The 26727-nt window shown below is 51.3% G+C and overlaps 1 protein-coding gene across 6 annotated transcripts in view; it reads right to left on the reverse strand.

Moving 5' to 3' along the window:
* The window catches only part of LOC135174250 (oocyte zinc finger protein XlCOF6-like), a 76859-nt gene that overhangs the window by 30013 nt on the left and 20119 nt on the right, over window positions 1-26727 (reverse strand). For 2 of the 6 annotated variants that reach the window (XR_010301827.1, XR_010301826.1), the window contains one exon: window positions 20525-21389. The exons of 1 other annotated variant lie outside the window; for it this stretch is intronic. Coding sequence is in view for 2 of the 5 variants with exons in the window: in XM_064141470.1 (XP_063997540.1) it covers window positions 14028-16094; window positions 18461-18526 (2133 nt within the window). In the remaining 3 variants the exon portion in view is untranslated. Of the gene's footprint in view, window positions 1-13700; window positions 16095-18460; window positions 18874-20524; window positions 21390-24925; window positions 25268-26727 lie in introns of those variants that run through there. 3 more of the 6 variants (XM_064141470.1, XM_064141471.1, XR_010301830.1) reach the window with 3 other exon arrangements.

Raw genomic sequence — 26727 nt, forward strand, 5'->3', positions numbered from 1 at the left:
AAGACTGTGTGGGTTGCTGCTGCCTCTGGTGGGGGAAAACCTATCAAAGGGGTGGTATCTGCAGAGGGTCCTGGTCACACATGCTGGGTAATGCTTGAAACGGGCACTATTGAGTGTGTCCCCCAGAGAAATCTCTCTTTAGCTGAGAAGGTTTGAAATCTCAGAGTTGATTCCATGTATACCAGGTATTCCATGCTGTCTTGTATCATAGTTGTATAATATTTGTATCACAGTTGTGTAATACTTGTATTAGAGTTCATAAGGGGTTATAAGTTGTTTTTCCTAGTTACACCCTCACCACAACACGTGCAACAGAATCCACACCACACCAGCAGCTATCCAGAGAAAGTCCTACAGCATCACATCACAATGAGGCATCTGACAGAACCCTGCACCTGATTCTTCACTGATGCCCTGCAGTGAGAGACTGTTCCTGATTTCCCTCCAGAGGATGCCTACAGCCATCTCATCTACACCTGTTCCCCTGATGCCTTACACCGAGAGACTTTTCCTGAGGTTTTCTTCACGGAGGGAAAAGACTCTTTCCTGAGTTCCAACAAGAACTGTTTGTGCTTCACTGACTCTTCTTCCATGTTCCTGTCCTGCTCACACCTCACCAACCTGCACCGGACCAGAGAAGCAGACCACCTTGGGATACAGCCAGGGACCAAGAAGGACTTTCAGAACTCTTAACCCATGGACACTTTTTCCTATCTTTGGAGAAGAAGACTGTTCATAGGAAGGTGGAAGTGGTCTAACCAAGGGGTGGAATGTATAGGGTTAACACTCCAGGGGGAGTAACCCTGAACCTGACCCTAGGGGTCTTGACCCCTCCCCTGCGGTGGGTCACACTCCAGGTGATGGTTAGCCCACTCCCCCCACTTCCTGTCCTATAAAGGAGGGGGAGCTTCCTGTTCCTCTCTCACCACACACCTCACTGTACACATCTCTTCCTGCATACCAGCTTACCACGTGGCAGACACGAGGCAGACAAAGCCACCATCACACCACTCGGGTTGTATTTATACCTTTTGTATTTTGCTATTTTTCCCTTCCCTACCCTTTGTAAACTTCCCTACCTCCAATACCTTTCTAAGTTATTGGTAAACTTTTCCTTTTAACTTCCAAATTGAGTGGGATTGATTTATTTGGGTGTGTTTACCTCTCTCTCTGGCCATATCTAATCCCCTTCCTTTGGGAAAGGGGAAGAGGGAAAGACACTCTACAAAATTGTTATTGGGTCTATCAAATTTATTAGAGCCTCTGGGAATTTGAATTAGAACCCAAGGCAGTAAATGTTTTAATGCCTCTGTAATTTCTATTGCCTCCTGCCATAGAGCAGAAAGAGCTTTCAGCCCACCTGCTGGGCTAATAGTATATAGACCCCAAGTGGTATTTGCTGCAGGGAAAATCCTCTCTCTGTTTATAGTTTGAACTCTTTACTAGTTATTAACAAGTTACTGTTGATATTAATCCTAGAAGGTCTTCATAACCATGTAAGATCCATTTAATACTAAATTACAGTGGTTGGGGGTGGCAGAGTTCAGAATATTGAAGTTAATAAATATATACTTTTATTAAATGTTATCTCGTGCCAGTTAATTTCTCCCCTCCGCCACAATTGGAGTAGGTGGCAGAATACCCCTCCACCTGATGTATCCAGCAAGAAAAATTGGCCCATTGATGTAGAATTAACAGGACCCCAAAAGCAGTACCCCCTGATGTGTTTTTAATTTGTGGAGACAGAGCCTGGCAAGGCATTCCAAGTCAGGCCTATGGTGGTCCCTGTAATTTAGGCAAACTTAGTTTGTTCACCTCTTGTGGGAAGCTTTCTCCTGCAATGAGGTATGAAATGTAAACACCAGACCCTGTGATGGGAAGTGTCCTTGGAGTCTTACAGATTCCCAGGGGCCTAGGCTGAGAACAGTGAGCAACCCACGCACAGCTGTCAGGGGGTGGAAACTGCGGGCCCCTGGGGCGGACACAGCCCCAGGAGGCTGACCCTGGCCAGCCCCCCTGGGTGGGCGCCTCAGGGTGTTTACTGCAAGTTAACCTATCTCTGCCTTACACTTAACTTGGGGCCAATCTGTACTGTCCACTTCTGCCAGCCTGTTGTGCACACCCCCTCTGGGGGCCATATAAACTGCTGTATTGCCTTAATAAATCGTACTGATGCACAGATGCCTGGAAGCTGCTGTCTCGAGTCGTCAGTACTCCGATCTCGCCTCTCGCCAGCCTCTGAACCCCAACAGCCTCTCATCAAAGGGACTGGTTGAACATTCCCAAAATTTATAAATGTAGTAGAATTAAACACTCTCTTCACCACCTTAAGAGCGACTGTACAGATGATGTAGAACTGTGGTCCTTTGCGGCAAAAGTATTTGCCTCATCCTTTGCACCACGAGTGGCAGCTGCACAGGCCTTAAAGCAACTAGAGAAGCTAGCTTGTGGGTCAGTCAAACAGGCCAATGTCACCACTGATATCCTGAATCAGTTATTAGATGATCAGAATAGTCTTAGACATGCTTTGCTTCAAAACAGAGCTGCTAGTGATTTTCTTCTACTTGCTCAGGGTCATGGCTGTGAGGATTTTGAAGGAATATGTTGCTTTAACTTGTCAGATCATAGTGAATCAACTCACAGGAAGCTGGCATGGTTAAAGGAACATACTCAAAACATTGTAAGGGATGATAACCCATTTGATAGCTGGGTAAGATCTCTGTTTGGAAATCTATCACCTTGGTTGATAAGGCTTAATAAAGGAGGCCCTGAGGACTTTAGGTGTATTAGCTTTAGTATTAATAGTATTGAGAGTCATTGGGCACTGGAATGGGCTGCCTGGGGAGGTGGTGGAGTCGTCGTCCCTGAGGCAGTTCAAGGCAAGGTTGGATGTGGCACTTGGTGCCATGGTCTAGCCTTGGGCACTGTGGTAAAGGGTTGGACTTGATGATCTGTGAGGTCTCTTCCAACCTTGGTGATACTGTGATACTGTGAGTTCATGAAGTGGCATCCAAGGCCTTGACTATACAAAAAGGGGGAAATTGTTGGGAACTGGCTGAAGGAGAGGGGGCAGGAGTCCCCAGAAGCTTATACAGTCAAGCCTTTGATGTGAGGTCTGAGTATTGAAGCGCAGTTAAACCACAGCAGTGTATGTGAAGAAGCTCAAAAGGAATTTGTCCTTGAGCCTTCTGATAAACAGCTTCTGTGGGACTGTGTCCAGAAAGGGATGGAGAATTTAGCTTTAGCCAGAAACCACAAATAGGAGGAACATGCAAATTCCAATCTTCAGATGCACTGCACTGCATGCTGGGTTTGCGCTCACTTTGCTCACCCTAACCTAAAATATGTGCTCTGTAACTTGAAGCCTGATGCTGTCAATAAACCTTGGATTGCCTTGCAAGCTAACTCATATTGAGTCACCTCCTGGCTTTCCTGACCCCGCGCTTCTGCTCCTCCAAGTGCCATGAGGAGGCTCAGGGGTGACCTTATTGCTGTCTACAACTACCTGAAGGGTGGTTGTGGCCAGGGGGAGGTTGCTCTCTTCTCTCAGGTGGCCAGCACCAGAACAAGAGGACACAGCCTCAGGCTGCGCCAGGGGAGATTTAGGCTTGAGGTGAGGAGAAAGTTCTTCCCTGAGAGAGTCATTGGACACTGGAATGGGCTGCCCGGGGAGGTGGTGGAGTTGCCGTCCCTGAGGCAGTTCGAGGCAAGGTTGGACGTGGCACTTCATGCCATGGTCTAGCCTTGAGCTCTGTGGTAAAGGGTTGGACTTGATGATCTGTGAGGTCTCTTCCAACCTTGGTGATACTGTGATACTGTGAGATGCCCTCCAGAGGAGCTCTGCAGATCCCTGCTGACCCCTGCAGACTCTAACAGACTCCTGCAGACCCTTTCAGGCCCTTACAGACCTCTGCAGACCCTTAGCAACTACTGCAGACCCCTGCAGATACCTGCAGACCCCTGCAGATGCCTACAGACCCTTACAGACTCCTTATGGACCCCTGCAGACCCTTACAAATCCTCACAGATCCCTGCAGACCCTCACAGACCCCTCCCTGTGTCCCTTCCTTGCAGAGCCCAGGGGGCATTTGGCTCAGTGGCAGTGTCTGTGGGTGATGTTCCCGTGGGTACCAGAGCAGCACTGCAGTGTGTGCAGGGCACAGTGAGTGTCTGGAGCCTTTTGGACCTGAGTGGGTCCAGCGCTTCTCCATAGGAAGCAGAAATGGGCCAGAAAGAGATCACCTGCCTGGGCTGTGAACTGCCTGCTGGAGAAGTTTTGGGTGCAGGCAGGTGTTCAGGAGGGGAAATTAATGTGAGATGGTATTTTCCAAAATTAATATTATTAATTTTGCTATTCAGAACTCTGCCACCCCCAACCAACAATTTTAATAATATTTTGGTTCTTACATGGGTATGGAAACATTCTGTGGATAATATCTACATCTAGTGTAACCAGCAAAATACATCAACATTAATTGAACTGGAAGAGACTATTCCCATGGTAAAACTCTGCTTGTGGCCAATACACCATTTGCCCAGTAGCTGGGCTCAAGCTCTCTCTGCTCTATGGCAGAAGGTAATAGAGAATTAGAGAGAGGCATTGAGCATTTACTCACAGATTATTATTACTACCAGCTCGTGGGGGATAGCCACAGTCCAGACAGTGCCCAAATGCCTTCAGGGGGCTCTGTCTTGTTGGACATTGAGGCTTGAATCTTCCCAGCTTCTGGGGACAGGACGCAGACAATCTCTGACCTTATTCTCCTGTCTTCTTCTGGACGATCTGTATATATGTCCAGGGATTCTAGGCAGGACTTTCAGGTGCAGAAGGCAGCTGTGGTGCAGTCTCAGCACGATGTCACGCTGGCCACACAGACCGATCGCAGGGTCTGCTCCTGGTAACTTGCAGCAGTGGAGTTTACCAGGCAAGCACTAAGGCAGTGTGCAATAGCAGCAGGGCTGGGCACAGCAGAGAGAGCATGGCAAAAAGCAGGGAGGCAAAGCAGGGAAGCAAAAGCACATTGTTCACCTGTGTAACTCCTTTTATCAGTGTGGGCCGAGATTAATTGCCCTTTGGACACAAGAACAGCCAATCAGGATGGCAGCCAAACCTTACCATATTAGGCAAAGCCACAGGCTTGCTGTTCCCTAATTTGGGAAAAGCACAGGCCTTGCACTAAGTGTGTGTACCTTACACCACAGGACCCTGGGCAGGCCAGACTCTATGGCTCCAGGTCTTGTGTCCGTTTCCCATGCTTGCCTCTCTGGTGGAGCAGGAAAACATGCTGTTGCAGAGAATGGTGGAGAAATAGAGTCTGCTTTTGCACCTTGTAAAATGCGCAGTAAAAAACAAGCCTCTGGTTTTGAAATGTTTTCATTTTCTCTCTCTAGGCTCAGACTTTTTCCATCTGTGTTTCTCAGCTCTGCCAGTGTCTGCACTAGGCAGGTAGCCAGGATTAAAGTGTGATTTTTCCTAGGCATTTTTTGCTAGTTTTTCACATAAGCTTTTGGGCTGGCAGCAAGCTTTAGGTGCCCACTCTAGCCCATATCATGTGATACCATGCCCCAAGTGATGCAATGTCTCCATCATTGGGTATCCTGCTGACTACACCAACTGTTGCAGAGGGGAAAATTAATTGATGCGAGATGATATTTTATAAAAATATATATTTATTAATTTTAATATTCTGAACTCTCACCACCCCCAACCACTGAATGTTAATATTAATATTTGTTCTTACATGGTTATGGAAGACATTCTAGGAATAACAGCAAACAGTAACTTGTTAATAACTAGCAAACATTCAAACTATAAACAGAGAGAGGCATTTCCCCATGGCCAAATGCTGCTTGGGGTCAATATGCTGCTTGCCCACTAGGTGGGCTGAAGCTCTGCCTGCAGTAGCAGGAGGCAGGAGAAATTACAGAGGCATTAAAGCATTTACTCACAAATTCTTATTAATTATCAATCATCCTCCAGGGCCACGTCACAGCCTATACAAGTGGCCAATCTTCAGGGAACTCTGCCCGTGGACGTTGAGGCTGGGATCCTCCCGGCTTCAGAGGAAAGGATGCAGACATGCAGACAATCTCTGACCTTATTCTCCTGGCTTCTTCTGGCAGGACCTCAGGTGCAGGAGTACGATGTCGTGCTGACCGTACACACCGACCGTGTACCAACAATCCAGGGTCTGCTCCTGGTAACTCGTGGCAGTGGAGTGTACCAGGCAGTGATAAGGCAGCAGGCGTGCAATAGGGTGCACAGCTGCATGGAAGACTGACCTCCATAGAGAAAGGCAGGCAGGACAGGCAAATAGCAGCAAGCAGTGAGCCAAATAATAAGAACGAGCGAGCAAGCAGGCAGGCACTTTGTTTACCTGTGTACCTCCTATTTATCGGATGTGGGCCGAGATTAATGGCCCCTTGGCCACCAGAATGACCAATCAGCTTGGTAGTTAACCAAAGCATACCATAATAGGCAAAGGCCACAGGCCTGTGTCATGGAACGCAGCTCCATAACAGCCTGGCCCCCCCAAATATGGGGAGAGTATGGACTCTGTACCCGGTAAGCCATAAGCTAGGTGCATGGGCTTGCACAACTGCGTTACACAACCTGGGCCCTGGGCAGGCCAGAATTTATGGCACCAGGTCTATTGTGTCCCTTTTGATAAGTAAACAGGTATAAGCCTATTTTGGGCCTATGAGGCCTACCACAACAGCTGGAAGGAGGTTTCTGCACCATGCCCCTGCCAACCACGGCAAGGGGACTGAGGACCCCCTGGGAGTGGCAGGCTGCTGTGGACTGTGGGTTTACAGCTGTGGGCTCTTGGCTCAGCCCTTGTGTGAGCTGCTGAGGGCAGGCAGCAAGAGCCTGCAACGGACAGGGGAAGCAATCCAGGCCTGTCCTGGCTTGGAACAGGAACTGGTGAGAGCCCTGGAGCGGGGGCTGCCTGGCACCACTGAGCCCTTCCTGCTGCATTCTCACGGGAAACAGGGAATAGCACTGGAGGTCCCAGCCCCAGTGCTGGGGCCCCACGGAAGAGCTGTTGCTTGTTTCTCTAAGCAGCTGGAGGAGCTGAACAGAGGCTGGCCTGGCTGAGAGCAGTGGCAACAGCTGCTAGAATCAGAGAGATGTGGAGGTGCTGGAAGGTGCCCAGAGCAGGGCAGCAAAGCTGGGGAGGGGCATGGAGCACAGCCCTGTGAGGAGAGGCTGAGGGAGCTGGGGCAGGGGGGTTGCAGCCTGGCACAGAGCAGGCTCAGGGCAGAGCTCATTGCTGTCTGCAGCTGCCTGCAGGGAGGTTGTGGCCAGCTGGGGTTGGGCTCTGCTGCCAGGCCCCCAGGGACAGAAGGAGGGGACACAGCCTCAAGCTGTGCCAGGGCAGGATCAGGCTGGAGGTGAGGAGGAAGTTGTGCACAGAGAGAGAGAGATTGGCACAGGAATGGGCTGCCCAGGGAGGTGGTGGAGTGCCCATGGCTGGTGGTGTTGAAGCCAAGCCTGGCTGGGGCATTGTACTAGTTTGAAGCACAGTAGAATGTTTTGGTGAGAAAAAGTAGGTCATAGGCTCTGAAAGGAAAGCAATGGTGATGTCTACTCCCCTCAGAGCCTTGCTGAAGAAGAAAAGGAAAACATTAGATAACACTCTTGCCATTTTCTCACTTTCTGGCTGGGCACTGACTGAGCTGCATCTCCCTAACCTCACCTTCCACTCACCTTTGCTTCTTAACCTCTTGGCTGAACCTCTATTCTTCTTTAGGATTGGGGTAAGGTTGAGAGGGGCAGGGGGAAGGTGCAGGGGTGGTTGAGAGCCCCTCCTGGGGACTCAGGTTTCTGGAAGGAGAGTTGTGCTTCTGTATTACTTTCTACCTTGTCTATTTCACACAGTATCACAGTATCACAGTATTATCAGAGCTGGAAGAGACCTCACAGATCATCAAGTCCAACCCTTTACCACAGAGCTCAAGGCCAGACCATGGCACCAAGTGCCACGTCCAGTCCTGCCTTGAACAGCTCCAGGGACGGCGACTCCACCACCTCCCCAGGCAGCCCATTCCAGTGTCCAATGACTCTCTCAGGGAAGAACTTTCTCCTCACCTCCAGCCTAAATCTCCCCTGGTGCAGCCTGAGGCTGTGTCCTCTCGTTCTGGTGCTGGCCACCTGAGAGAAGAGAGCAACCTCCTCCTGGCCACAACCACCCCTCAGGTAGTTGTAGACAGCAATAAGGTCACCCCTGAGCCTCCTCTTCTCCAGGCTAACCAATCCCAGCTCCCTCAGCCTCTCCTCATAGGGCTGTGCTCAAGGCCTCTCCCCAGCCTCGTTGCCCTTCTCTGGACATGCTCAAGCATCTCAATGTCCCTCCTAAACTGGGGGGCCCAGAACTGAACACAGTACTCAAGGTGTGGTCTAACCAGTGCAGAGTACAGGGGCAGAATGACCTCCCTGCTCCTGCTGACCACACCATTCCTGATGCAGGCCAGGATGCCACTGGCTCTCTTGGCCCCCTGGGCACACTGCTGGCTCATGTTCAGGCGGGTACCAATCAGTACCCCCAGATCCCTCTCTGTCTGGCTGCTCTCAGCCACTCCGACCCCAGCCTGCATCTCTGCATGGGGTTGTTGTGGCCAAAGTGCAGCACCCTGCACTTGGAGCTATTGAACTCCATCCCATTGGACTCTGCCCATCTGTGCAGGCGGTCAAGGTCCCACTGCAGAGCCCTTCTGCCCTCCAACCCAGTCACATCTGCCCCCAGCTTGGTGTCATCTGCAAACTTGCTGATGGCTGACTCCATGCCCTCATCCAGATCATCTATGAAGATGTTAAAGAGGATGGGGCCCAGCACTGATCCCTGAGGGACACCACTAGTGACAGCTGCCAGCTGGATGTGGCACCATTCACCACCACTCTCTCGGCTCAGCCCTCCAGCCAGTTCCTAACCCAGCACAGAGTGTTGCCATCCAAGCTGTGGGCTGACAGCTTAGCCAGCAGTTTGCTGTGGGGGACAGTGTCAAAGGCCTTGCTGAAGTCCAGATAGACCACACCCACAGGCCTCCCCACAGCCACCAAGCAGTCACCTGATCATAGAAGGAGATCAGGTTAGAAAGGCAGGATCTGCCCTTCCTAAAGCCATGCTGGCTGAACCTGAGCCCTTGGCCATCCCTCAGGTGCACTGTTATCACCCCCAAGATAACCTGCTCCATCAGTTTCCCTGGCACTGAGGTCAGGCTGACAGGTCTGTAGTTCCCAGGTTCCTCCATCCCACCCTTCTTGTGGATGGGGACCACGTTGGCAGTTTCCAGTCTCCTGGGACCTCTCTGGTGAGCCAGGACTGCTGGAAAATGATGGAGAGTGGTTTGGCCAGCTCAGCTGCCAGCTCTCTCAGCACCCTGGGATGGATCCCATCTGGTCCCATGGACTTGTGGGTGTCCAGGTGGCTCAGCAGGTCCTGAACTAATTCTTCATGAATTTCCAGGGCAACACACTGCTCCCTGACCCCATCCCCCAGTTCAAGAGGCCACTTGCCCTGAACTCCTCCCTCCTTACTGTTGAAAACTGAGGTGAAGAAGGCATTCAGGACCTCAGCCTTTTCCTCATCGTCAGTTATAGTGTTCCCCTCCTGGTCCAGTAAGCAGTGGAGGCTCTTCTTGCCCTTCCTTTTAGCATTGATACATTTATAAAAGTGCTTTTTATTGTCCTTCACAGAGGTGGCAGCCTAAGTTCTAGCTGGGCCTTAGCCTCTCTAATTTTTCTCCTGCATAATCTGGCTACCTCCTTAAACACATCAGGAGAAGCCTTCCCCTCCTTCCAGAGGTGATACACCCTCTTTTTCTCCCCCAATTCCTTCAGGAGCTGTTTGCTCATCCAGGCTGGTCGCCTTCCCTGCCGGCTCATCTTTGGGCACATGGGAACTGCCAGCTCCTGTGCCTTCAAGAGCTCCTGTTTAAAGTAGGTCCAACCATCCTGGACCCCTTTGTTCCCAAGGACTGCTGCCCAGGGGACTTTGCAAATAAGTTTCTTAAGCAAATTGAAGTTTGCCCTCCGAAAGTCCAAGGTGTAGGTTTTGTTGTAGTGCCTCCCTACCTCCCTGCATATTGAAAACTGCACTAACTCCTGATCACTACACCCCAGGCAGCCTCCCACTGCCACATCTCCTACCAGCCCTTCTCTGTTGGAGAGCAGCAGGTCAAGCTGAGCTTGACCCCTAGTAGGCTCACTTAACAGCTGGGACATGAAGCTGTCCTCCATGCACTCTAGAAACCTCCTGGACTGCCTCCTCTCTGCTGAATTAAGTTCCCAGCAGATATCTGGCAGGTTAAAGTCGCCCACAAGGACAAGATCTGAAGATCCTGAGACAACCTCCACCTGTTTGTAAAATATCTCATCTGTTTCCTCATCCTGGTTGGGTGGTCTGTAACAGACTCCAACCAGGATGTCAGATTTGTTAGGCCTCCCTCTGATTTTAATCCACAAGCTCTCAACCCCTTTGTCCCTCACCTCAAGCTCAGTGTCTGTCTATAACTGTATATACTGTAAACAGCTGCTTGTATATTGTGCTAGCTGTAAATAAATAGCTTCATTTCTATTCCCAGAGCTGGCTGAGACTAGTCTGGGTGACTTCTAAAGTGTGGGGGGGCAGGGAACACCCAAACCATCACAGGCATTGAGTGCCATGGGCTGGGTGGTTAGGTAGGGCTGGGTGCCAGGTTGGGTCAGGGGAGCTTGGAGCTCTCTGCCAGCCTGCTTGGCTCTATGGTTCTCTGACTCCAAGGTCAGAAGTAGTGAGTCCTGTGGAGCTCTGAGCCCACAGTCTCTCTGCTCTTCAGGAGAGGCAGAAAAGCACAGCTGCACACACAACCTCATCCCATTTCCCTCTCTTCTGAGGGACAGCAATAGGAGAGTTTAAAGCTCCAACTCCATGATTCCAGGACAGTTTAAAGCTCCACTCCAAGTCCATTCCTGACTCTAGGAGAGTTGAAAGCTCCACTCCAAGCCCATTCCTAACTCTCTTCAATTCACCCCAAGGCCACCACTGACTGCAGTACTTGATGGGAGTCTTCTGGCTGCTGTTACATCAGGGTGAGCCACCAATTCCCTTCCCAGGAGCCAAGATGCACCCCAGAGGGCTTTGCCTCACCACAGCCTCACTCTGGCTGCCCCCCACCCTCTAACAGAAAGAAGCTGCAGAGCTCCTTCCAGACCAGGCCAGCAATAACAGCACAGGGCTGGCTCATTCCATGAGCCTCCAGACTGACATCCATGGCTTAATCCCTTTTAAGTTGCTGGCTCTCACCACAGTCCAGACAGGAGGGAAAAGAAAGACCAAACTTCCTCTCAGGTTGTTCTGGTTTACCCAACCACATTCACCTGCTGGCCCTAATCTAGCACCAAGGACACAGGCACCAGAGGTTGAGCAGCATTCAAAAGCATTTAGCAAGTATCTGGGGTCTGGTTTAACTCCCCCAGAGACTCCAATAGAGTGGATGGAAGCAATAACAATTCCTAGGAGGCCTTTCCCTCCTCCTTCTCCTTTCCCAGAGAAAAGGAATTAGCTGTGGAGAGAGGAAAGGCAAAGCAGAGACAAATAAACAACTTTACTGCCATTGGGGAGTCCGAAGCAGAGAAGTTTAACCCTAAACAAAAGGTGTCTGAGGTAGGGAAGGTGCAAAAGGTACAGGGAAGGAGGCACAAGGGACAAAATGTGTAACCAGAACCAGATTGGATGGCAAAGGTTTGGTGCCCTTGTGGATGCCCCACGTGAGTGGGGATCCTGTAGGAAGCCTTGGGCCTGCTGGCAGGAATCAGATCCAGAGGGATCTGGTAGAAAGCCAGATGGAAGCCCTGGGCCTGCTGCAGCTCCACAGGCAATTCCCTTGGCTCACCACTTCCTCCCAGTGGCTCCAGGACATCTCTTGGCCTTTCCAGGAGCCCCCCCAATGACACTGGAGGGTTCCAGCCAGCCAGGGGCTGCCAACCTGACTTGCACCTGCCCACCAACTGCCCTGCAGCATCCCAGCTGCACCAGAACTTCTCCAGAACTTTCCTCTAGCCCAGCACTGCTCCGGATGGTGTCTACCAGCCCAGAGCCGTCCACTGGCAATTCTACAAGTCCCAAACTCTTCCTCATGCACCACAGAGGCCTCTGAGGACCTTTCAGCAACCCAACATTTCCTCACAAAACTTCCACTTTGCACAGGGCTTCCTTCAGACTGCCACAAGCTCAGCACTGGATCTGACTCCTGCCAGCAGGCCTGAAGCTCCCCACAGCACTTCCATTAGCTCACCAATGCCCATGATGGATTCCAGCAGGCACAGAGATCCTTCCTTCCTTTCCATTGCACCTGGGCAGCTGAGAAAGAAGTGCCCAGGCACCCCAAGAACCACACCCTTCCAAGCCCCTTTGCTCATCTCATGGCCAACCCAGAGGGACCCATCCTCATTCAGAGCAGTAGTTCTAATTAGTGGGTGAACAATCCAACACTTGGTGAATTCTGCTTCTTCACAATGACAGGAAGAGACATCATACAGCTCACCTCTGCTGCTGCCTGAAGCAGTCAGGGACAGGCAATGACTCCACAACAGAATCATAGAATCAACCAGGTTGGAAGAGACCTCCAAGATCATCCAGTCCAACCTAGCACCCAGCTCTATCCAGTCAACTAGACCATGGCACCAAATGCCTCATCCAGGCTTTTCCTGCCTTGAACACCTCCAGGGACGGTGCCTCCAACACCTCCCTGGGCAGCCCATTCCAATGCCAATCACTCTCTCTGGGAAGAACCTCTTCCTAACATCCAGCCTAGACTTTATCCGGCACAACCTGCGACTGTGTCCCCTTGTTCTATTGCTGGTTGCCTGGGAGAAGAGGCCACTCCCCACCTGGCTACAACATCCCTTCAGGTAGATGTAGACAGCAATGAGGTCACCCCTGAGCCTCCTCTTCTTTCTCTAGGCTAAACAACCCCAGCTCCCTCAGCCTCTTCTCATAGGGTTTGAGTTCCAGTCCTTTCACAGGCACCCACAGCTGCTGAATGGCAGCCCCCAAAGCACCACCCAGCACCATCTGAAACCTACAGGGCTGCACCCTCCAGACCTTCAAAGGACCTCTGCTGCTAGGCCAGGTATGAGCCAAACTGGCCCAGGCTCTGCCAGTGCCCAAACAGAAGCAGCAGTGGCCAAGAGGTCACCACCCATGGCTGATAGCAAAAGCCACCTCCAAGCTCCTCAAAGCTCCTGAGCACTCAATATCTTCCCACCTCTGGCTGGCTGGTGGAAAGCCTCAGAGAAGCCACAGAACAGCAGGGATCCAGCAGGAACACTGCTGAGCTAGGGAGAAGGCCTTTGGAAACCCCAGGCCTGTTGGAAAGCAGCAGAGCTCCTTACCACAAACCTGATAGAATCTTTCTAGGCATTTCCAAAGACCTCCCTGAGAGGTCCCACACACTCTACAAAGATCCCCAAAGTCAAGGTTAGAACCCTCCAGACCACCTCCAAACACCTAGCAACCCCTGGCACCCCTGAAAGAAAAAAACCTCTGAGATGCCCTTGAGACTACTCTCAGCAAGAGACTCTCAAGACTCTTCTGAGAAGCTCACTCTGACCTCCCCAATCTGGGCACAGGGCTCCAGCCCCGGCCCTAGGGAACAAATGCCCCCAACATTTGGGCACTGTGGGCATCAAGGGCTAAAATAAAAGCCAAAAGACAGGATTTGGGTCACTTTGGGCTTTTATTGACACACCTGGGCATGGGGCAGAGGGGGTTTTACCCCAAGGAGTCATGAAGAATAGGGGGGAAGAACCAGACAAATCCCTGCACAGCTCAGCCCAGCTCCAATGGCAGCTGTTTGTGCTGACTCAGCACTGTAATGATTCTCAGCAGCACCGATTAGTACTCAGCAGGGCAGGAGGTGTTTGTTCCTGCTGGAGCCCCCAGCCTCTGAGAAATGCAGCTGGAAAAGAGGAGAATTTGGGTCAACCTGCTGGAAAGGCCTTCTCAGGGTGGGGGCACAATTACCCCAACAGACCTGGGGTGGGGTTATTTGCGCTTGCCCTGCAGCATGCGTTGGTCACCAGTGTGGGTACAGTGGTGGGAAGTGAGACTGCCTCTGCGGGTGAAGCTCTTGCCACAGCTGGAGCAGGTGAAGGGCTTCTCACCCGTGTGGCTGCGGTGGTGGGAAGTGAGATGGCTGCTTTGGGTGAAGCTCTTGCTGCATTCAGAGCAGGTGAAGGGCTTCTCACCAGTGTGGGTGCGCCGGTGGGAAGTGAGATGACCTCTGCAGGTGAAGCTCTTGGTGCAGTCAGAGCAGGTGAAGGGCTTCTCACCAGTGTGGGTACAGCGGTGGGAAGCAAGACTGTCTTTGCGGGCAAAGCTCTTGCCACAGGCAAAGCAGGTGTAGGGCTTCTCACCAGTGTGGGTACAGCGGTGGGAAGCAAGACTGTCTTTGCGGGCAAAGCTCTTGCCACAGGCAAAGCAGGTGTAGGGCTTCTCACCAGTGTGGGTGCGGCGGTGGGAAGTGAGATGGCCGCTTTGCCTGAAGCTCTTGCCACAGTCAGAGCACGTGAAGGGCTTCTCACCACTGTGGGTGCGGCGGTGGGAAGTGAGATTGCTGCTTTGTGTGAAGCTCTTACCGCAGTCGGAGCAGATGAAGGGCTTCTCACCACTGCGTATGCAACGGTGCTGGGTGAGAGCAAAGCTGTGACTGAAGCTCCTGCTGCAATCGGAGCAAGTGAAAGACTTCTCAGTGTGAGAGTGGCGGTGGGAAGTGAGACTGCCTCTGCAGGCAAAGCTCTTGCCACAGTCAGAGCAGGTGAAGGGTTTATCACCACTGTGTACACGACGGTGCCAGGTAAAGGAGGAGCCGTGGGTAAAGCTCTTGCCGCAGTCAGAGCAGGTGAAGGGCTTCTCACCAGTGTGGACACGACGGTGCCGGGTGAGGGCAGAGATATGAATGAAGTTCTTGCCACAGTCAGAGCAGGTGAAGGGCTTCTCACCACTGTGGACATGATGGTGCTGCGTGAGGGCGGAAATGTGGGTGAAGCTCTTGCCGCAGTCCCTGCAGCTGTAGGGTTTCTCACCGCTGTGGATGAGTCTGTGCTGGATGAAACGTGAGCTGGTGGTGAAGCTCTTGCCGCACTCTGCACAGGGGTACAGGTGCTCTCTGGTGTGGGTGCGTCTGTGGATGGTGAGGCTGTGGCTGGTTTTGAAACTCTTGCTGCAGTCCCTGCACCTAAAGGACTTCTCAGTGGTGTGCACATGGCAGTGTTCGGTGAGAGCAGACTTGTGAGCGAAACTCTTGCTGCAGACAGCACAGCTGAAGGGCTTCTCACCCGTGTGGGTTCGGAGGTGGACAATAAGCTGTGAGCGCTGTGTGAAGCTCTCACCACAATCAGCACAGCTGAAAGGCCTCTCTCCAGTGTGGATTTGGTGGTGTCTAGTGAGGTGTGAGTGTCGTGTGAATCTCTTGCCACAGTCAGCACAGCTGAAAGGCCTCTCTCCAGTGTGGATTTGGTGGTGTCTAATGAGATGTGAGCACCGTGTGAATCGCTTGCCACAGTCTGCACAGCTGAAGGGCTTCTCGCCCGAGTGGATTCGGCAGTGAGAAATGAGGTTTGAGCGCACTGTGAATCTCTTGCCACAGTCTGCACAGCTGAAGGGCTTCTCACCAGTGTGAGATCGGTGGTGTCTAATGAGGCTTGAGCGCACTGTGAAGCCCTTGCCACAGTCAGCACAGCTGAAGGGCTTCTCGCCAGTGTGAGTTCGGCCATGCTCAATGAGCCTCGAGCGCCGTGTGAAGCTCTTTCCACACTCAGGGCACTGAAGCAGCTGCTTGACTGGCACAGAGGGGGCTAACATCAAACCATTCTCCTCCTTGTGCTCATCTTGGTCATCTCCACCCTCATCATCCTCCTCATACTCAACATCATCACAGTCATCATTCCCCTCAGCCTTCTCATCCTCTGTCTTGAAATCTTTCTTCTCCTCTTTCATCAGGCTGCACTTTGCCTGCTCCATCTTACTCTCTGGGTGCTGCTTCTCCTCCCAGCTCTTGTCTAGGTGCTGCTGTGAGGCCATGCTAGTGAGGGATGAGGTCACTGCTCTTACCTAGGGAACATGGAAGCACCTGACTCCAGCAGCTCAAACCTTGACATCCTGCCTTGGTCAATACAGCCTCTGACACCTCCCAACAACCATTATTCAGCTGAGGCAAAGAATGCAGAGTGGCCCTCAAACCCCCACTTCTTGCCATGGGGTGGGGGCAGATCGCCAATGCCTGTGCTGAGATCCCAGGTGCTGGTGCTGAGACACCCTGGTCCTTATAGAGTGCTCCCAGCCCCTTCTGCCAGCCCTGGGATGTTGGCAGGTAGCTTCCTGCCGTAGGCCCTGCCCTTTGCTCCTGGTTCAGACAAGAGGCAGCAGTGCTCACAGGGGCTGCTGCAGAGAGGACACAGCCCCTGCCAGAGAGAAGGAAAGGCCCCAGAGGATTGGACTGATCTGCATGGGATGGCTCAGCACTGCCCAGGACCATGCAGCAGAGATGGGGCTTGGAGCAAGCAGCTCCCAAGCCCAGCACCATGGGCACTGCAGACAGGCAGGGCTGCAGAAGAGAGGAGAGGTGAAGAAGTGCAGACTCAGCTCCTGGCCCAGCACACAACCCCCACCAGACAGCTGCAGCGCACCAACACAGGAGAGCTGCCTCCAGTCAGCCTCACCCAAGCCTTGGCTGCAGGCTCCTCCCACTGCCTGCCCAGGGCTCTCATGGCTGCAGCTGCATTTCCCAGCACCTCTGCCCCCACCTCTCCTCCCTGGCCCTGCTCACAGACCCCACCTTACCCACTCTATGCTCAGCTCTGCCCTGCATGCAACCCCTGCCAGCAGGGCCCAGCTCAGGGACAGCTCTTGCTGACCACTCCTCAACAGGTGGGCAGAGAAGCCCTGAGGACACACAACAAGGGAGGTTCCTGCTCTCTGCAGATGCAGCAGAGGGGCAAGGGACTTGCTCAGCTTCTTGCAAAACCTCTGCAGCCCTCACTCTGATGCTGGAGGAGTCTTGGACTCCTGGCCAGACCTGATACTGCCAGCACCATGCACACACAGGCAGCCTAAAGAGACTCAGTCCACAGGGTTTGGTTTCCTTCTCTCCCTGCCCATTTCTGGCAGCTTGTTCTTAGCTGCTCTCCTGGAGTTGCAATTCCACAGCCCCAACAGAAAAGGATGTTTGCTATCAGGGCACAGTGCCCATGTTCTGTGGGCAAGCTCCCAGCTGATACATGCAGAGGTGCAGGACAATTCACTGCTTTCACCTCCTCAAATGCTGCCAGATTCTCTTCAACATCTCTCTGGGTGCCATGAGCAGAGGCACCGAGTACAGCCTCAGCAAGTTGGCTGACCACAACAAGCTGTGTGCTTCAGCAGACAGGCTGGAGGGAAAGGATCCAGCCAGAGGGACCTGGACAGGCTGCAGAGCTGGGCACAAACCAATCTCAGGAGGTTCAGCAAGACCAAGTGCAGGCTCCTGCAGCTTGGTCGAGGCAATGCCAAGCACCAATCCAGGCTGGGCACTGCCAGGCTGGAGAGCAGCCCTGAGGAGTGGGACTTGGGGGTGCTGCTGGACGAGAAGCTCAGCAGGAGCCAGCAGTGTACACCTGCAGCCCAGAAAGCCAACCAGAGACTGGGCTGCATCAGGAGAAGTGTGGCCAGCAGGGTCAGGGAGGTGATTCTCCCTCTCTGCTCTGCTGAGACCCCATCTGGTGTACTGCATCCAGCTCTGGAGCCCCTGGGACAAGAGGAATGCAGAGATGCTGGAGTGTGTCCAGAGCAGGGCCAGGAGGATGCTTAGAGGGCTGGAGAGGCTCTGCTGTGAGCACAGACTGAAAGAGTTGGGGCTGTGCAGGCTGGAGCAGAGGAGGCTCCCAGGTGACCTTCTTGTGGCCTTCCAGGATCTGAAGTGGGCTATGAAAAAGCTGGGGAGGGACTTTTTAGGCTCTCAGGGAGTGACAGGACTCAGGGGGATGGAGCAAAGCTGGAGGTGGGGAGAGTCAGCTTGGAGGTGAGGAGGAAGATCTGCAGCATGGGAGTGGTGAGAGCTTGGAATACGTTGCCCCGGGAGGGGGCTGAGGCCCCATCCCTGGAGGGGTTTAAGGCCAGGCTGGATGAGGCTCTGGGCAGCCTGATCTACAATAGTGTGTCCCTGCCCATGGCAGAGGGGTTGGCACTGGATGGTCCTTGTGGTCCCTTCCAACCCTGACTGATTCTATGATTTCCTGCACATACATTTTCCAGCTGGGTGCTGATCCTGTGCCCTTTCTGGGGGGACAAGGCCTAATTCCTGCCTGACCATTCCGAGGCCTTTCCCTCATTCACAGACCATCCATGTCCCTGCTGTCTTTGTTGTCCCACAGCCCTGGGTCCCCTGCTGTGAAAGGATTTCTTGCTAACAGGAAACGAACTGATAAGAATGAACAACTCACACTGCAAAGTGTCCTTGAATCCATCTCGGAGGCAGGAAACCAGGCGGTGGATAACACCCCCCACATGCAGCTGCAGGGGGCAGGTCATGCCAGCTGCAAGGGGCTGACTCTACAGGCTGTTATTGCAGAGTTAACCTATCTGTACCACACACATCACCTTCAGCCAATCTGTACTTTCCACATGTACCAATCTTGAACTAAGCTGTGCACGCCTCTGCCAAGTAAGCATAGAACTCACTGTAACACACAAATAAATGGAGAACAATTATCTAACCATATCAGTGGCCCCAAAGTTGTTCATCTAGGGTGCAACACCGGCAAACGGTGCCTGAACAGCGACACAGGCATCAGGAAAGACTGAGGTATGCAGACCGGCAGCGAGCAGGACTGCAATAACAGACCAGGGTCAGGACAGGCTGACAACACTGTGGACATTTCGAATCAAAAGTAACATCACTGGTGACACCAGCATGTAGGGAGCTTCAGAAAAGGAGGCAGCAGCTGGACACCTGGAGCCACGCCCAAGTACTCCATTGATCTAGACAGGTAAGGCTGTGAAAGGGATGCAGCACTGTGGTTTTTGGCAAGCATATTCTCTGCGAGAGGGCTTACACCAGGACCAAGCTCCGTGAGCTGATCACATAAGAAGAGAGAGACTTTATGAAGCAGATCCATATGATTTCTAGCCCAGGGAGCTGGAGAGAAGTGGGAGACACACTGTGGGACTGAGTTGTTACTGATGGTAAAGACTTTAAAATCACTCAAAGGCTCAATTCCGCCTGGCAAGACATAGTATATACCTTAAGGGACATGGAAGCTGACTGGCAGGTCGCTATAGCTGCCGCGTGCATGACCAGTAACACCCTGACCAGGGATTAGCAATGGCAGGCACCAATAAGCACTCAGCCAGCAAAAGCCTTCTCAGCTGGAAAAGCTTTTCAGAACTACTGCCTCCGTGCGTGCCGCAGCTGATTTACTGAGTGCTGCTAACCCACCCACAGGCTCTGCTAAGGCACAGTCACCAGGGTCCAGTTTGCCATCTGAAAATGCAGCCCCCTCCACTCCCCCACCGACAGCGTGCGACACAGGATGGAGATTTTTCACTCTTGAAATGAAAACCACCAGAGAGACAGAGGAACAGACAGCAGAGGAAAAGAGAAAGCAGAGACGACTGCACACAGGGAACCAGACATCACCCCCTTCTCCAGTGACAAGAGCCTCACGAAAAGCAGTTCCGGATCCACCCTTACCATCCCCCACACCTCGTAGCCGCCCCCCCAGACAACGCACCCCGCAGAAGAGACACACAGCTGATGGAGCTTCCTGACAAGACTCCAGAAGCAGGGGGCTGAATCCAGCCCGGGACGGGAGTCTCTAGGACTTCTGCCTTGCTTCCACCGGCATCTCCTGTACTGCTTATGGGGTGGGAGGGGCGGGAGTGGGTGCACTGGGGAAAGCAGTAGGGTCTGTGAGAGCCTGAGCTGCTTCAGAGTGACTGGCTACTTGCACATGCAAGCTTTTCCAAGCACAGGTGTCCACATTACCACATCAATGGGACAGCTCTTAAGTCTTGTTAAAATTGCTCAGCTCTTGGTTTTTATTTACCTTCGCATTCTGCCTTCTGAGTGTGTGATGACCTACAACAAACAGAGGTTAGCAGAAACAGGAGAAGTTTTTACAGTAAGTATCAGAAATCTGTATCTGGTGAAGCTATAGATCTAACGCTGAGGTACGGGACAGGAATGATAAGGGAGAGAGGAAGAAACAGCTACCAGGAAATAGTCGACATGGTGAGAATTTCACCCTGAGGGACAGCAAGGTGCTGGGGAAGCAGAGGGGCGCTACTTGGGAGCCACGGGAATGGCATCCCCCATGGGATTCGCCCGCAGTTACCCCCCCTCCACCCCCAGCACACAGACCAGCCTGGGCTGGGAATGCCTCCACCCCCTCCCCCCCACCTGCTGGAGCTCAGCAGGGCCCATTCCCCCCACCTCCCTCCCCCTCCTTATCTCCTTGCAGGTTCTGCAGAAGCACAGCTTAGTTCTTAAAGGAGACAGTCCCACATTTTTTACTGTAATGAATTTTTATTTTGGGATAATTTTAGCAGCATGGTGAGACTTAGGTGATTGAAGTAGACTGTGTTCAGTGAGTGGTAGCAATTATAGTGGAATATTATGGCAAGAAATTGTTTTTTAACTGTATAGGTTAACGCTTAATTCTTCTGTGCTGACTCTAAGAATACTATGGTATCATCTTCTTGAATTTTGCCTTTTCTCAAATTTCCTCCAGCCAGTATATTTTTAAGTTGACAGATAATATAGTTGAGAGTTTGTAATATGACAATTGTGGGATTTTAGGATGTAAGGATATTGTAGGATATTTTTTCTTGGGTTTTTTTCTGTACATCTAGATAGCACTAGGATCATGTAAAAACCACAAAAAAAAAAAAAAAAGGAGGAAAAAGGGAGGAAGAGAGAGAAGGGAGAGAGGAAAGAGAGGAAGGAGAAAACAAGGAAAAAATTGAAATTTCTCGTTAAATCATACAGACAAGGTCAAGGGATTTGTTAGCCTAGGAGATGAGTATGTTTTTGTATCTGTTTGTGCATTTGTTCATTTATGTGCACAGGCTTTTTGATGGGAAGCAGCTCGATTATGACCTGCCTGTTTTCTTGCAGTGAGCAGAAATCTTGCACATAGGGCAGACATTGTGGCAAGAACTTGAAAGGAGTACTGACACAATGGTTGTCTGTGTACAGGTCATAAGGCTTTGGTCACGCTTAACGAATTTGGATATTTTCATGAGTTTTCAGCTCTTCTGTTTTAATGAAAGGGCAACTGCAAAACAGAGATCAGTTCAGCTTCTGCTATAAGGGCCACACCCACTTATTGGCAAACACGGCGATGTGCTTGTTGTCTCTTTGCAAGGGCCCTGCAAAAAGATGAGAAACACTGCCTTAATTTTTTAAACAAATAAGAGAACTGGGGGAACTAGGACCAACAGAAAGCAACATCTAGGGCATGTTCTTTGTATCATAGTCAGAAATTAGTAGCTCTTAAGAACAACAGACAGACACAGGTCATAGCAAAGGAGTGTGGCGAAAACATCAAGACTCCTGAGAATTATAGAGTGAGTGCAGAACAATGGGAGTCTGAGAAAGACTACTGGACAACTGATACATCTGTGAATCTACAACATCAGTTGCCACACAGAGCCCAAAGATGTGGCACAGATGCACTCTCCTGTGACTGTGATGATGATCTGGACCGTTTGATCTTTTGAACAAATGACTTGCTGCCACTTGCAGAAAAAGCTTTTGGGATTGTTAGCTGAGCTTCGGTTGTTAGCTTTGCCAAACGAATGCTCTAACAGGTTCGTTTTCTTTCTGGTTTTATTATTATTGATTTGTAGCTGTATTATTTACTCCTGTGTTGAACAGAGCCTGTGTAAAGTTGGAGAACAAGCCTGGGTTGTTCAAACGAAAAAGAGGGAATTGTGGAAGGATTTCTTGCTAACAGGAAATGAACTGACAAGAACAAGCAACCTGCACTGCAAAGTGTCCTTGAATCCATCTTGGAGGCAGGGAACGAGGCAGTGGATAACTCTCCCCACATGCAGCTGCAGGGGGCTGATTCTACAGGATGTTATTGCAGAGTTAACCTATCTGTACCACACACATCACCTTCAGCCAATCTGTACTTTCCACATGTACCAATCTTGAACTAAGTAAGCTGTGCATGCCTCTTCCAAGTAAGCATAGAACTCACTGTAACATGGAAATAAACAGAGAACCGTTATCTAACCACACTGGTGGCCCAAAAGTTGTTCATCTAGGATGCAGCACTGGCACTCCACCTCTGCTGGGGTTGGAAGGGTGGAGTGGAAAATGTTGTGGCTAAGGAAGTGCGACCGCGGGAAGCTGGTGGAAGTGAGATTGGGGTACTGACGAGTCGACTCAGCTGCTAGCAGTGCAGTACATTTTATTAAGGCAGTGCAATGCTTCATATACTACTCAGGAAAGGTGTGCACAATCAGTTAGGGGCTGGCACAAGTGGACAGTACAGACTGGCTCAGAGTTATGTGTAAGGTACAGGCAGGTTGCCCGGTATCAAAACAACCTGCGATGTCCGCCCCAGGGAGCTGGCAGGCTCAGCCCCCTGCAGCTGTGTTCGCCCCAGGGGGCTGGCAGGCTCAGCCCCCTGCAGCTGTGTGTGGGTTGCTCACTGTTTACAACTTGGTTTCCTGAGCCAGAGGCAGGCCCAAGGACACTTCCCAGCACAGGTTCTCATGTCCTGCTAGCGGGAGAATTCTCCCACAAGGAAGCATCTAAAGAACTGGGCTGACAGCAGGAGCTCAATGTGGTGAAGGGCCACATAGGCCTAAACAGGCTTGTTTACAAGCCTATGCTTGCCTGGACATGTTTTCCCACCGAAAGGTGTTTTTCTGTCTAAACCAGGGGAAAACAAATCAAGTGGACAAAGGAGCACAATGAGCCTGGCACCTGTCATGGAGAATAGCAAAGGCTCTCTAAGCTTTTGCTATATTGTGTAGTTTCTAGTGCCTCACATTCAAGCAGAAGCATCGAAAAACCAAAACAATCTTTCAGTCCCATGGGAAGATTTCTCCCTAGGGTAAGTGAAAGGTAAACACTGGCCAGGTTTCCTTTTCACTTGGCCTTGCTTTCCAGACAACAGGGTATTGTTTTGGTTAAGTAGAAACGACTTTCTTAGGCCTGCCCAGCACCTGCAGGTGGGCTGGCCTGAGGAGTGGTCTTTACTTTGTTTAGGTAATGTTATCCAATTGTATAAGTTGCTTACTGTTTTTTACCAATGTATGTGAACAACGTAAAAGTGGTCTGAATTGTGGGCTAGTCCTGTTTTGGAACATTATAAAAATGGCGGACAGGCCAGGATCGAGGCTTTTGCCTTTTGGCTTTTTGCTTTTTGCCTTTTGCTTTTTGCCTTTTGCTCTTTTGCCCTGGATCTCACCCTCGCTCCTGTCCTTCCCCGGACTTAACAACAACAAACTGCTCGCCGATCTAGCCTCGCCTCGGGCGGACCCCGAGTCGCAGAGGCTAAAGCCTGCATGCCTGGACCCTCATCGGGAGAAAGGGACTCCCTGCCAAGCTACAGACTGTGAGTAGCTGACGAACTGTTAACTCAAACCTCAGAGACTCGAAAGAACTCTCTTTAAACATCATAGACTCTTTAATTTGCCGTTTTCGGAAATGTTACTTTGATCTCGATCAAAAGAATTCACAGTGGTGGTGTAGTTTCGGGAAGAGGGAATTCGCATTCTTTGCAATAAATCACTGATAAAATAGTCAACGCCTCGCGTATTTCCCCCATAAATTCTGCCGCGAAACTGCGTTCCACGACAGATTTGGTGTCAGAAGTGGGATTGAGGAACTGAAGTAACAGCCGAGTTTAAAAATGGCTCAGTTCGGAAGGAGTTCTCCCGCAGCAGGAGATGCCAGACTGCCAGATATCGCAGACGCCCTGTATGCTAGATTTGCTTCGGCGTTTGAATCAGCAAATTTAAGGAAAGCTATGACGGCAACGGCGAATGAGCCTATAGAGCAGATTAATGTTAGGTCAGCTAATATAATCGTGTCTCTCTACGAAGCTTTTGGAGATGTCGAGGGAGTTGACAAAGAAAGTTTTTTTGATCTGGGTGTTGGCGTGTTCAGGTCTCAAGTTGATATAGAGGCTTGTAAACATGAGGTTGATGTTTGGAAGTCAGAGGTCAAAAAGCTGAATGCAGAGAATGCCCGGAAAGAATTGCATTTGAAGGAGGCGCAGCAAGAAATTAAATCGTTGCAGAGAGAGAGAGAGAGGCGATGTTGAAAGACGCGGTCAGGCAAAATTTGGGTTTTCGCGCAGAGCCTGCTGTGGCTGAAGATAGGATAAAAATTGTGGAGGAAAAGTTAGACAGAGTGCTTAGCCGAATGTCGCGGGCAAGTACTCCGCGAATGCAATCGATCGTTAGTTCCCACGCGGACACACCGCAGCCGCGATCGCGTATTGGGTCTCGGACAGAAACTCCTCAGCTCTCGACCCGAACTCGGGAGTCAACTGGTTATCTAGGCTTGCCAACTTTTACTCCGATATGTCCTGAGAAGTCACAGCAGCCCGTGGTTCGCCGGAAAGAGCCGGTAACTACCCCCTCTCAGACCCAAGAGTCGCAACTCTTGCGCTCTCCGCCTAAAGTCTCTCGTGTCGGTACACCTACCCACGAGCCCGACTTCTTTAAAATGTCGCCGGCAAGGCATCTTCCTTTGCCACTGAATCCCCAACCAGCGGCACAACCACCCCTATTGCCATCACAAGCCCCATTACTGCCTCAGCCGCAAGTCAAGGCAGAGACGACTTTACAGTATGGGTTGGCGACGTGCCCGCGGGAGGTGCCCAGACAGCCTACCTTGTTGCTGCTCCAGCCAGCCGCCGCTTTGCCTCAGCCGCAGCCGGCTCAAGTCCCGGTGATTCCGCCGATGCCGGCACCCCAGCCACCGGCAGCGCCATTACTAATAGTAATGGAGCCGATAGCCCAGACACAGCCACAAGTCCCGCAGGCAGCGGCTACAATGCCGTTTTCCCCGGCACAACCGTCTCCTCAATCTCAGTTCGTTCCAGTTTTCCAGCCGGTCCCGATGCCGTCTCAAGCTCAACCATCGGCAGCGCCGCCGCAGCCGCCATCTTCTCAACCATTTCCACAACAACCGCCATCTTCTCAACCGCCACGCCCCGAGCAGTCAGCGCTGAGCGGCACGCCTGTGCAGCGCCATGCCGCGTCGCAGCCTGCAGCTACGTCTATTGATAGCGACACGGAAGTGGAGGAGGTGCACCACAAAATGAAGACTTACTCCGTGAATCCTCTCTTTGCGTCTGAAACTTCGCAAGGACCGAAAGGAGGCAAAACAACAACCACGAAAATCAAACTGTACACAGCAACACAGATAGATGATCTTAGGGAAACTTATTCCCACATGCCTAATGAATCTATAATTGAGTATGTGTATCGCGTGGTGCAAAGGGGGGCGGAAAGGATTATCTTATCTCGTGAAGAGGTGGGGAGAACTAACTGGGGATCTGAGGTATTTCTTGGGGATGGTTCTGAGGGAGACCTTGCATTGAGTGCTAGGATCTTTCACTGGGCTAGTGCTTATGAGGCTTTAGACAGGGGTGAGCCTACAGAGTTTTGGATCAGATCCCCTGTTGAGTTAAATGAAGCATTTACTGTGGTTGCCTGTATCCAAGCTGTGAATCATAAGGGGTTATATGCACATGCCATGGATGCCCCAGTAGAGCCACAGAGGCTTGGACCCCTGATAAGGGGTATGCCTGGCTTCATAAAAGCTGAAGGTATTAGGATAAGGAGACAAATCGAGGATGCAATACAACAGAATGAAGGGCAAAGTTCACAAAGTGTAGTACATCATCCTACGTGGAGGGAAGTGCTTATAGAACTAGCCACTCTAGGGAGACAAATGGGTTATCATGATCCTTTATCTGTGCCAGAATCTGTCTCTCAGAAGGAAAAGCAGTCTGGAGGCAGGAGCAGCTCTGCATCACGAGGAAAACACCACACGATACGACATGCCTGGACATTTGGTAACCCTAATGAGAGTCCAAGATCGAGCCCACGATCAAGTCCTAGGGGGAGCCCTGAGCTTAATCGTCGCTCTGAATCTGGAGTAATCTGGGTACCGAATTCTCAAGGTAGGGGTGTAATCCCACTGCAGGAGCAGAAGTATGCAGTGAAACCTCGTGATGTGTTTCAGAGGAAACAGGCAGAGCGTGATCCTGCGAAGAATGAGCTCAGTACTGTAAGTAAAACCATGTTTGAGATGAAAAGACTGTTAGAACAGATACTGAAAGGAAATGGTGACGGAAGGGTGAAGCAGAACCGTAAGAAAGGCTCTGCAAACACGTCTCCTACCAAGTCAGGTTCTCCTGATCGGGAAGGAGATAAGAACAAATCAAAAAACTAGGTGTGGCGGTGAATGATTCAGGCCACACTCATCGCTCTGTTTCTGAATGTCGATGGTCTGAAAAACCTGAACCCTATGTCATGATTCCTACTGGACCAACTAGAGCTGCTGTCAAATACCTAATAGATACAGGTGCACAAATTACAGTGCTAAATGCACAACTAGCAAAGCATCTGAGAATATTGCCATCCCGGAGAAAGGTAAACATAACAGGTGTTACAGGACAACCTGAAACATGCTATTTAGCCAAAGCACAGCTGTGGCTACCTGGGGAGAAAA

Source organism: Pogoniulus pusillus, unplaced genomic scaffold (genome assembly GCF_015220805.1).
Source record: "Pogoniulus pusillus isolate bPogPus1 unplaced genomic scaffold, bPogPus1.pri scaffold_51_arrow_ctg1, whole genome shotgun sequence".
Taxonomy (NCBI): Eukaryota; Metazoa; Chordata; class Aves; order Piciformes; family Lybiidae; genus Pogoniulus; species Pogoniulus pusillus.